The sequence below is a fragment of the Delphinapterus leucas genome, chromosome 15 (genome assembly GCF_059928025.1).
Source record: "Delphinapterus leucas isolate spDelLeu-1000000601 "Yukka" chromosome 15, BTC_Dleu_Yukka2, whole genome shotgun sequence".
Taxonomy (NCBI): domain Eukaryota; kingdom Metazoa; phylum Chordata; class Mammalia; order Artiodactyla; family Monodontidae; genus Delphinapterus; species Delphinapterus leucas.
The window spans coordinates 73,905,844-73,916,844 of record NC_143143.1 but is presented as its reverse complement, the minus strand read 5'-3'; the positions used below and the strand labels follow the sequence as shown (position 1 = coordinate 73,916,844).

General features: G+C 57.3%; 1 protein-coding gene across 3 annotated transcripts; it reads right to left on the bottom strand.

The window, feature by feature from the left end:
• Nucleotides 1-24: 24 nt before the first annotated feature.
• Nucleotides 25-8,992, bottom strand: PCIF1 (phosphorylated CTD interacting factor 1). 3 transcript variants are annotated; one of them, XM_089896967.1, is made up of 16 exons: nt 8,905-8,992; nt 7,810-7,952; nt 7,595-7,719; nt 6,186-6,323; nt 5,878-6,008; nt 5,609-5,763; nt 4,791-4,938; nt 4,613-4,696; nt 4,253-4,352; nt 3,062-3,224; nt 2,184-2,356; nt 1,954-2,040; nt 1,685-1,869; nt 935-1,028; nt 667-842; nt 25-569 (listed from the first exon to the last, which is right to left on the bottom strand). In XM_089896967.1, the coding sequence occupies exons 2-16, from the start codon at nt 7,931-7,933 to the stop codon at nt 338-340; spliced, it is 2,115 nt and encodes a 704-aa protein (XP_089753093.1). In that variant the 5' UTR covers nt 7,934-7,952; nt 8,905-8,992; the 3' UTR covers nt 25-337. The 3 variants fall into 3 exon arrangements, with proteins under 3 accessions (XP_089753093.1, XP_089753094.1, XP_030618765.1); XM_089896968.1 differs by lacking the exons at nt 7,810-7,952; nt 8,905-8,992 and adding an exon at nt 6,534-6,729 and having other exon boundaries at nt 1,685-2,040; nt 7,595-7,703; XM_030762905.2 differs by lacking the exons at nt 7,595-7,719; nt 7,810-7,952; nt 8,905-8,992 and adding an exon at nt 6,534-7,544 and having other exon boundaries at nt 1,685-2,040.
• Between the last annotated feature and the right edge of the window lie 2,009 nt (nt 8,993-11,001).

Here is an 11,001-nt window from a genome sequence, read left to right as displayed (position 1 = left end):
CTCTGCCCTCAAGACCCTCACACATTCTTGAGGGAGGGAGGTGGTTCTGTATTTCCTTTTACAAATGAAACAAGGTGGCAACACGACGGGGGCCGGGAAGGAAGGGAAGGCATGGGGCCTATTTACAGGGGACTTGGAGTGAGTCTGAGGCGGGAGGTCGGGGGGATGCGGGCAGGGAGGGGAAGCCCTGGCAGAGCTGTAATCTTCCTATGTCATTGGCAGTCTGGGTCCTGCTGCCACCCCAGAAGGAGGGTCCTGGGATCCACTCAGCCCTAAGAGGCCTGAGCGCCAGCAGTCCAGACCAGCACCCTGGGGCTCCTCCTCCCCGCAGGATGTGTTAAGTGGAGTGAGGCTCCCGGCTGGGGCCCTGCTCGCGGCCTGAGTCCCTGTCCTTGGCCTCCGAGGAGGACGACGAGGAGCCGACAGAGCCATGGCTGCGGCCCAACTGCCGGTAGGCGGCGCTCAACTCCTGCAGCCGCTCGGGCGTTGGCCCCCACTTGGCAAATCCCGGGTCGTTCTGTAGGAAGAGCACGGCCGTGCTGTGGACGGCCTTGTAGTGCATTTCCTCCCTGCGGGCAGAGGCAGCGGCTCAGGGAGGGGCCCGGCCCGGCCTGGTCAGCCCTGCCCGGCAGCCCAGCCCCCCTGCCCCACCCGCCCAGCACCCACTTCTTGCAGACATGCTGGGAGCCGCTGCGGTACTCGTGCTCGAAGGCGGGCAGGACCAGCTGGTGGCGCTTGAAGCGGCTCTGCTCCATGCGGGTGAGCGCTGGGGTCGGGGGTTCCCGCCACTCGGGGATGAACACGATGAAGGACAGGGGCTCTGGCGAGCTCTCGAGCAGTTTCTGTGGGAGGGGCCCACGGTGGCCATCAGGGCCTGGCCCTCCAGCAGCCGGCCATCTTGCTCGCCACCCCCCACCCGTGGCGACACACCCACCTCAAAGTGAGAGACCATGGCGTCCATGAGCTCCTCGCAGAAGGGAGGGTTGGCCTCGAAGGAACCGCTCAGCGGGGAGAAGTCCAGGCAGGGCCTGGGGACAGAGGTGAGCATTTCAGGTCCCACCAGGACCCGGTCCCTCCACCAAAAACAGGCGCTGCCCCCATGTGTAGGCAGCCACGTTGGAGAGAGGGCTCTGGGCAGGCCAGAGGCCAAGAGTCACCCTTAATTCTGGGACAAGGTGTGGCCATCTCTGTTGAATGGATGAGGACACAGAGGCTCAGGCTTGGTGGCCCAAGTTCACTGAACTGGTTAGTGGAGGAGCTGGAGCCCCAGTCCAGTTCTGATCCCAGTGCCACCACAGCACGAGCCACACCCAGGAATCCCCTGCTGCTGAGCTCGCCCTCTTGCCAGCCGGGCGGCAGCTGCCCCTCTCATCCATCCGCACCCCCAGGCCCCCGCCACACCTCTCGCTCCTCTCAGTGCCCGGAACCAGGCGCTGCTGCTCCACACCTGGGCTAATTCTCTTGAGAGCCACAGGCTGGGTGAGGGCGTGGCACAGGCTCCCCACACACTGAGCCACATGTCCAAGGTCACACAGCTGGGGGGTGGGGGCGGGGCAGGGATTCCACCCCAGACTGCCCAGCTCCAAAGCCCTCAAGCCTCGGGGAGCGGCTGACCCAGGTGGGCTCTGTGCTCTGGAGGATGGCTGCCTGGGCGAGGGGGAGCCCACCGGGCCCGGACCCTCACCCGCGGGAGCCGAAGTAGCCGTCCGTGTCGGGGAAGGCGGAGCAGTACTGGCGAAAGTAGCAGTTGAGGGGTGAGGCGAAGCACTCGAAGCTGACGCCGAAAAGCCGGTGGAGGGCCTCGAAGACGTGCACGGGCAGCGACCCCTGCAGGCCTGTCCCCTCGTAGAGGCCCACGCCGAACATCATCTGCAGGGCAGCGGCGCTCAGCCTCTGGGGCGCCGCCTCCCCCCGCTCCAGAGCGGCCCCGCTCCAGCTGCCCCAGGCCCGTACCTGGTACCGGCGGAGAAGACACCAGACTCGGGGCAGGAACCTCTCAAAGGCAGAATCGTCGATGCAGCTGTAGCGGTAAAGGAGCCACTGTAGGACAGAAAGCAGGGGGCTTCAGCAGCAGCCCTTCCCTCCCTCGTCACTGCCTCCCGCAGAGGACTCCAGGTCCAGAAAGACCAGCCCTTCGCATCCCCCTCCGGGGGCACCTGCCTCCCCCGCCCCCCAGCTCTTACCAGCTTGCTGAAGTAGTTGCGGCTGACCTTGACCATCTCGCCCTTATACCGGATGCAGACCACGTTATTCTCCACGTGCATTTCCACGCTGGGCATGGGAGGTGCAGACACGGCCAGCCGTACTGGGTAGCAGTACACCAGGCGGGGCTCCACCTCGGGGGCCTCCACCTCCTCTGTGGGCAGGAGAAGAGTGAGGGGCCGCCAGCTCTCACCCTGGACAGCCTCAGTGCCTACCGAGGGCCAGGCGCTTCACACGCGCATCCCAGTAACCAAGGGCGGTAAGTCTCACCCTGTGGAGGAGCAAACTGCAGCTCAGACAGTTCGGTAACGAAGGAAACAGCTAGGCAACTGGCAGGCGCGAGAACCAGTGGCCCACGTCAACACGCTCCGTACTGGCTCGGGCCCCTGGGCCACCACGCCTCGGGGCCTGGTAGCCAAGCTGTGGGTTTGCTGCCAGGCAGAAGTATGAGACCTGCACTGCCTTCGTCATCATAGTCACAATACCTTATTTAGGAATCTTTTGGGGCCCAGCACTTTAGTTCCCACGGAATCCTCACACGCTCCTGTGGCCGGTGTCACACCTCAGCGAGGCTTGCAGAGAACGGATGTGAAAGCAGGTCCACCTAACTAATCCCTGGCCTGTCTCGCTCTCCCTCCTCCGGCTCTCCCTTTCTCATCCCTTCTCCTGCTTCCTAGAGGAGTGCTAAAACCCCAGAGCCGAAGGCCACAGCGGGTCTCGCCCCAAGCACTGCCGGGAGAAACAGGCTTCCCCAAGCCAGTTGGCGGCCTTGAGGCTCAGCCTCACTTGTCCCTTTGTCAGGGCCCGGGATACTGAGTTGGTGGCGTCACAGCTGGCTCCTTGCCACCTGGCGCCTTACCTGGGATGTTGTTTTCCTTGAGAATGGCAAGGTGCTTCTCTCGGATCCGTTTGACGTACTCCAGAGAGATGTGGTAGATCTTACTGCAGATACCCTCCACGGAGTCCTTGGCTGCGGCCGAGACGTGGGGGCCACACTGCCTCCGTAGATGCTCCAGGCGATCCTGGAGGAGACACTCCTGATCAGGGCTCTGGTGGGCTGGCTGGGGAGGGCTGTTAGATTCCAACAGTCCTCGTTCTGAAACAGGCTCTGCTACTTACTAGCTGTGTCACTTGGACAAATCCCTCAGCATCTGTGAATCTTATTCCTCAGCTGCTAAGGGAACACAAAATACTTACCTGACAGGGCAGTTTGAATATTAAATGCGATCATTCCCATTAAGGGCTTGGCAAGCCCCCGACATAACAGTAAGTGTCCGATAAATGCCAGCACTTATTGTTGGGGTTACACTGGGCCAAATCCCTTGATACTTGCTGGGGAAACAGACAAACCAGGCACAGTCCCTGCTTATAAGGCATTTGCAGTCTACGGGGAGAAAGACTATTGTAAAGCAGGGGCTCTGCGGTCACCGCAGATTTGCAATTTGAGCTTTTAGCAATCTGTAATTACGCTGAATTGCACGTGTCAGAGTGATGGGTGAAAGGGAGTCACTCTCTACGTGTCAAGTACACAGTTACTATCGTGAAGTGCGAAACCTTGTCTCTTGTGAAAAATGGTCCTGAAAAGAAAGCCCATTGCTAGTGCTGGTGGAGAGTTAAAGAAGTGATGGGTTTGGGCCAGAAAACAGAATTGTTTTGGACACATTAAAGTGGGCGATTGAATCTGGTGGTAGCTCTTAACTGAAATAGGGCCACACACACCCAAGAAAAGGCCGTTTGTCGATCTGTTTCCAAAAATCTAAAGCGAGGCGTTGAACATTCATTAAGTTGAAAAGGCAGCTACTTATGGTGTGTGGCCGAGCACAGGATTCTATTAAGAACGCGAACGGAAATGTTCTTTGGGAGAAAGCCAGGAGCCTAGAGGAACATCTTCAGACGTGAGTTTGGGGACTGATGACTGTCAAAGGTCCACGGTACTACTGTACAGAAGGCTGCCGTGGGGCCCGCCCAGCCTCGGCAGGCAGAGTGGGCTTCTCGGAGACAGCGGCCACAGAGCCTTTCCACCACTGGCCTTCCGGCTGGGGCCACTCACCATATAGTCCTCCTTGGAGGCGGAGTGGTCCTTCCGCAGCCAGCTGAAGGTATCCTCCACGTTCCACTTGACCACCTTCCTGCTGTCGGGAGATGCACTCCTGCCAGTTGAGGGTACATAAAGGGGCCGGCTGTTAAGCGTCTGCTCCACCCTCCCTCCTCCTCCCATCCTACTTCCACTGGCATTTGGGCATCAACACCCAGGCTGACATCATGACCCTTGTTCTGCCTTTGGGAGCTGGCCCCACTCCTGCCACCAAGCGCAAGGACAGGGCCCTGAGAGTGGGCCAAATGGCCTGTGCCCTCCTCCCCCACTCTGCTCAGAGCCGCCTTGTGCCAGGGTCACGAGACAGAGCCAAACCTGGACTCGATGAGCCGCCTGGCAGCCTCTGCGTATTTGAAGAGCAGACGCTTGGCTTCCTCCCGGAACTTGATTCGGGATAACCTGGGTTAGAGAGTAGGCAGAGTTAGAGTCCTTCTATACCGGCCTGGGCACACAAACCAAGTTGCCGGGGTCGGCCCCAGCTGCGGGGCTGTACCTGATGGGAATGTCATTCATGATTTCGCGAAACATGGAAGGTGACACGACCGGTTCGCAGTTGCTCGGCAACAGAGGATCAGGACCTTTGTCCACGACCTTGCGCTCCAACATCCAGCGGTTGAAGGATTCCCGGGGGGGCTCGATGCCTGTGGGACGGGAGAGCTGATGAAGGTCTGGATTGAGTCAGCGGGCTCCACGCCAGCCGGCACAGGAGGCATGGCATGGGCACTGGAGGTGCAGCAGTAAACAAGACAGCCCCCGTTCTGTCAGGAGCTTAGTCCTAGGCAACATTTCCCAGAGTATTCTGAGAATTGCTAGTTTTATAAAGGGTGTTACAAAGGGTAACAAAGAGGGGAGGGATGGATTCTATATTTCAGCCAAGTTAAGCAGGCTTACCTGCTACTTAATAAAAGCTACAGTTTATTACGCACTTACTCCTTGTAGTAACGCTGTGAGGTATAGGTGCGCGGGTTTTTATGCCCTTTTACAGATACGTGACAAGGCTTCGAACAGTGCCTGGCAAACAGTGAGCACTGGAAGTGTTAATGATTGGTTTTGTTGTTTGGGCATTACTGATCCCAGCCACCCTTTAATAAAGTAGGCACTGTTACTGTCACTATCTTACAGATGAGGAAACTCAAGGGCAGAGAAGTTAATCGATAAACCCGAGGTCACAGAGCCAGTGGTTAGTGGAGCCGGGACCCCTCCACAGCACACGCTCAACCACTGGGCTCCACCGTGCCATTCCCCGAGCCCCACTGGCTCTTGCTAACGGTGGATGGAAGCAAAGGAGGCTGGGGCCCAGGAAGCAGTTACCCTCTCGCTGCTGGCACAGCTCCCGGTAGTGCTGCCGAAGCTTCAGGATGAGCTGGGAACGGAGAAGCTCCACCTCGGGATGCGGAGGCAGCACCTCTGATGGCCCCCGGTGCTTGATGACAGCGTTGGTCTGAATGTCGAGATCCCAGTACACCCTTGGGGCACAGACGGGAGCAATGAGGAAAGGGACGCCCTGCCTGCCACCCCACAGTCCCAGGCAGGCCGACCATCAGTGATCGGCACTCCCAAGCCAATCAGCAGGGACTCACTCAGTGGGTCGGAGGAGAGCTGCCTGCTGTTTATCTTCAGGGGATGTCCCCCAAATCTTCAGGGTTGGGGTTCCTGGGACGCTGGGGGAGCTGGGCACTGACGGGCCCGTGGGTGTCATGGGGATGTCAATCTGGAGCAAGAGTCAAAGGCGTCAGCTCAGGAGAGCTGGCCCACGCGCCGACGCCGTGTGCACCTGGTGAGCTGCGCCCCGGGCCCCCTCCTGACCAGTCTGCTGACGCTCAGCGCTCACAGGGGACCTGACTGGGCTGCCACAGCCCAGCCAGCTCCTGAGTCCACACACACTCACCTTGGGCTTCTTCACGCCATTGCCGCTGGGCTGCTCTTCCGAGAGCTGCCGCTTTCGGGGCTTGTTCTCAGCCGGGGGGGTTTCCACCAAGCTTGAGTCTTGGGGCAGGGGGGTCGCATTCAGCCCCAAAGGGTCCGACTGGTGGAGGGAGACCAGCAGAGTTGCAACCAGGGCCAGCGGCTTAGGAGTCCCAGTACTGCGGAGGCCTGACGCCTCCCGCGCCCCCGCTCCCACTCCTTGGAGAAGAGCAGAGGGGCTGGGATGCGGGAGGGACGCTCGGCTCCACTCCTGCCTGCTCCTTGCGACTGTGCACCCCGGGGGAGTGCTTCCCCTTCCTAATTCCCTCACCTTCAGAACAGCCAAGCTGAGACCGACCTCGCCACTGAAAAGGTGATTAAAGGACCAGTTTAACATGACATCTGGCATGGAATCAGTGCCCAGTACATGTTAGCTGCTTTTCCTCAAGAACCAGAATGGGGGACTCCACTGGCAGTCCGGTGGTTAGGACTCCGAGCTTTCACTGCTGAGGGCGCAGGTTCAACACCTGGTGGGGGAACTAAAGATTCCGCAAGCCGCTCAGAGCGGCCAGAAAAAAGAACTAGAATGAAAATTAGGAATAAAGGGAAAACTCAAAGAGACTCTGGGAAGTCTTTTGGAGACACCGAGGGTATGTGTGTGACGGTGGGCAGCAGGGCCTAAGCCTGAAGTCCCTCAGGTGCGAGTCCTGCTCTGCCTCTTACTGGCTTGAGGTCTTGGGCCAGTCACTTCCCCTCTCTGAGCCTGTGTCTTCATCTGCGACATGGGGGTGGATCGTGCCAAGAAAGGCTGCCCCAGCTGACGGCAATCCAAAAGCCCACAGTCCCGCCAGACAGCCCGTGCCCCCACTTCCCCATCACGTGGACATTCCAGTTCCCAGACAGTGCTCCTCCCCGCACCCGACTTCACTCAGCCTACCTTCTCACCTTAAACGCTGGTTCACAGAGAAGCCTTCCCCGTCCCCTTCCCTTCCCCAGACCCGCTAAGAATCCGCTAAGAATCCCGGCTGTATCTGACACAATTCTTCACGCAGGTGCTACACTGTAACCCTCCTGGCCCCTCCAGTAGACTGTGTCCCCGGAGCATGCAGAGGCAGGACCAGGTCTACCTTGCTAACAACCACATCACAGGCACAGTGCCCAACATGCAGTGCGAGTTCAGCATCGTGCACTACAATCATCTTTCTAGGTGTCAGACAGTCTCTCCTACTGAAGTATAGGTTCCAGACACAAGCAGGATTGTGTCTGTCTTGCTTGGCATTGTGTCCCCAGGTCCTGACACAGGGCTAGGTACGTAATAGCTGCTCTGGGTACATTTGGGGAAGGCCCAGATGCCAGAAGCCGCCAAGACCCATGCCCGAGGCCGGCACTCACAATCACATCGTGCTGGCCCAGCACGGGCATCTCCCACAGGGACTGGTTGGTGAATCGGTTGAAGTAGTAGGGACGGTTCTCCCTTCTGCTCCAGCACTTCTCCCAGCCAGCGTGCACCAGCTCCTCTGCAAGCAAGCACGGAGCCCAGCCAGGGTCAAGACTGCTCCCAGGCACCCTTCCTACCCCACCACCCAACCACTGCCCCTCGCCAGTACCTGGGAGGTCCTGCACCAGGCGGACGGGCTTTGGAGAACAGGGCTGGCTCTGATTGGAGGTGCCTGGGGAGTGACTCAACAAGGATGCTTCCTCCCGGGGGCTGCCGTGATTCTCATTGGCCATCTCAGCACCCACACCGGACCTGCCACACAGAGGACCGAAGGGTGTCAAGGCCAGCAGGGCATGGAGGTCAGTTCCACCCCCCGCACTGCACCCCAATTACAATCCACAAGGGCCCCAGTGACCACCTGCACATGTGGAGAAACCAATCCAGTCCCTTCCTGGACGGCCAGCCTTGTGCCACAGGAGCCCTCAGCTCTAAGTTGCAGTTCCCTCAACTGTAAATGGGTGCACTCCCGTTGCTCTTTTGGCCTGGAATACTCTTTCCCCGCTTCTCTGCCTGGCTTGCCACTAGGTCCACATCCTCCAGGGACCCTTCCTCGATCCTCCCTTCCCCAGGCTAGGTGATCAGAGTCCTAGGATTGTAGGATTGTAGCACTCAAATAGTCTGGTCCATTAACTTGGTTTGTCTCCCCATTAGACTGTCAGAACTCCCAGGCCTCAGTACTGGGTACAGTTCAGCTCTCTCCAGTGCTCAGCATGGTACCTGGACCCAGCAGGAGCTGTATTCATTCTGCCAATGTTTACAAAGCACCAACAGTGGCAGACAAGACAGAACAGAGTCTGCCCTTGAGAAGCTGTTACCATAAGAAGAAATAGTAACTGCTCCTCTTTCCTTTTCCTATCCAGTAAAATCTAACTGGAACACAGCACAGCCCAGGAAGGGGCATGGCATCTAATTAGATGCTTGTTCTACACTACAGAGCAGGAAGAACCAGTGGGACTGAGAAGGAATACCGAGTTTAGTCCTTCATAATCCCCAGGTGAAAATATACTTTAAACACCAGGAAGAAGGTCAGCTCCTTCTGATTTGTATTCCTAACTACCCCACCCAAAGCACACCCAGCACAAGCCTCAATGGCCAAAGTGGTTCCCAACCTGGCTGTCAGACTCCTAGGGGTCAACTGAGGTCAGCCTGGTGCTCCTAAAGTTGTTTTCAATGTCACAACACCCAAAAGAAATCAAACATTTACCCACAAAAAGACCACAAAGGCACATTTAAACGCTGGTTATCTTTGCTACTGAAACTTTATCAACTGACTGTTGTCACATTGATTATCTCATGACAATCAGAAGCTCTGACGGTTGTTGGCGACATCATAGCGATCACTGGCTTGTTGATTTTATTGTACACCCAGTCACAGACATCTTTGTTAATTTGGAAAGGGGAAAATGAACGGTTACTTCGTCTGTACAGTTTGGCAGATAAAAATGCAGGGAACAAGAGAACACACATACAACGAAAGGGGGCCAGGATAAAAAGGTTTGGAACCACTGACCAAGGGGAGATGCCTTGGTCCTCTGGGGAAGAGGAATTCCCGGTGCCTCGGGGCGGACCCACAGGTCTCAAGGCTGAACAAGGTCCCTCTTTCTCTCACCCTCTGGGGTCTGCAACGCTAGCATGAGAGGGCTTTCTTCTCCGGCCAGATGGACCCCCTGGTCCCACAGAGGCAGTGGGGAGGCCTGCAGGAAAGCGTGCAGTGCAGGCGTGTGGGCTGGTCAGCAGTGGAGTGGACGGGAGCCCAGGGGATTCCTTGCATCAGCAACTGCAGAGCAAAGGGAAGAAAAGAGCGTCACAGACCTGTGAAATGCTGCAGAACAGGGACAACAACAAGAGGGGCAATGACACAGGGCACGGCGGAAGCCCCCAGGACAGGGCGGGACACTCTGTGGGAGATCTGGGGATTCAGGGGATGAAAACGGTACTTCTCAAGCTTCCCAACCAACAGGTTCACACTCACACACTTGCAGCCTGCACCGTCCCACGGGACCCTGAGTTGAAAAGGGCCCTGAGACTGGTTCAACGCTCTGCTGTCACGGTCTTCACATCTTTAATAAACTTTTAACAAGGGGCCTGTGTTCTCATTTGTACATTGATGTCACAAATTATGTAGCTGGTCTGGCCAACCACAGTACCCCTAAGACGAAAGTGAACAACAGACGCATCACAGGTTGGGAGTGGGCACGGTCCCAAGCCACCCACAGTGAGGGAAAAACACATTTCTTTGAATCAGGTCTTTAATTTTAAAAATAATGATAATCCATGCCAATGCATTATATAACACAGCGTGTTCACCTTCACTGAAATATTTTCCCCAAGAAATACTGTGTGATACTGATGCACCAGGAAGGTGAGCTATGCAGAGGAGGGACAAGCAGTACAGCTTAGTGAGGCCAAATGGGGACTCCGCAGTGTTTCCAAAACCAGCTGTGCATCAGAACCACCGGGGAACTTGTTAAAAAAAAACCTCAGATTCCTGTCGCTCACTCCACATCGTAGAGATGGGGAGGGGAGATACACAAGAATCTGTATCTTTTAAACACAGCTCAAGAGTGGGATTGGGAGACTGGGTGACTAATCTCACCTTACACCACTTCAAATCTTTACCAACTTTTTCATGATTAAAAAGTTTTTTAATTTCCCAGGTGATCTGGATGCAGCAGGTCGGTGCTGCATCAACCCTGGGTTTGCGCAGACCCCGGTTCCAGAAGCTTCTGCCACTTTCCGAATTAGAACCAGAATCACTCAACCTCTACGGTCTCGATGCGTAGAGCTTAGCACACTGTACTAAGTGCAAGTTATGTCTGCAAGTGAGAGAAAACTGCTATTACTAAGGAAAAGTTTCTATTTATCCTGTGGCTTCCCGGCCCCCACGCACACCGCAGCTCGACAAGGGCCCAACAGCTTAAGGATAAACAAGCGTATCTGCGGAACCAGAGGAACACACCAGAAGGAAGAGAGAGTCCGACTCCAGGATTGGAGGAAGACGGGGCGGGATCATTTCAGTAACGCACCAATCAGAATACTCCGGCCCAACAGGGAGCAAAGGGCTTCCAAAGTGCGCAGGCGCGGGGGGGCGCGCGATGGAGGGGAGGGCCCAACCTCCGCCGCGTGCGCACCTTCCCCCTACCCGCCAGCGGGGGCGGGCTGTTTGGCGCGCGCGCGCCAGCCCATCTCCCGGGCTCCGCCCCCCGCCCCGCCGCGCGCTCCCGCCCCCGGGCTGAGGCGACTCAGAGTCGGAGACCGACACAAAGGCGGTGGCGGCGGCAGCGGCGGAGGGGCTCTAAAG

What these genes read in the sequence shown, in the direction of transcription:
- PCIF1 (XM_089896967.1), bottom strand. Translation starts at nt 7,933, where the DNA reads ATGGCCAATGAGAATCACGGCAGCCCCCGGGAGGAAGCATCCTTGTTG. An exon ending in GCTCTCCTCCGACCCACTGA is followed by an intron (nt 5,764 to 5,877) that starts GTGAGTCCCTGC and finishes CTGTGCCCCAAG; the next exon opens with GGTGTACTGGGATCTCGACA. An exon ending in ATGAATGACATTCCCATCAG is followed by an intron (nt 4,697 to 4,790) that starts GTACAGCCCCGC and finishes TCTCTAACCCAG; the next exon opens with GTTATCCCGAATCAAGTTCC.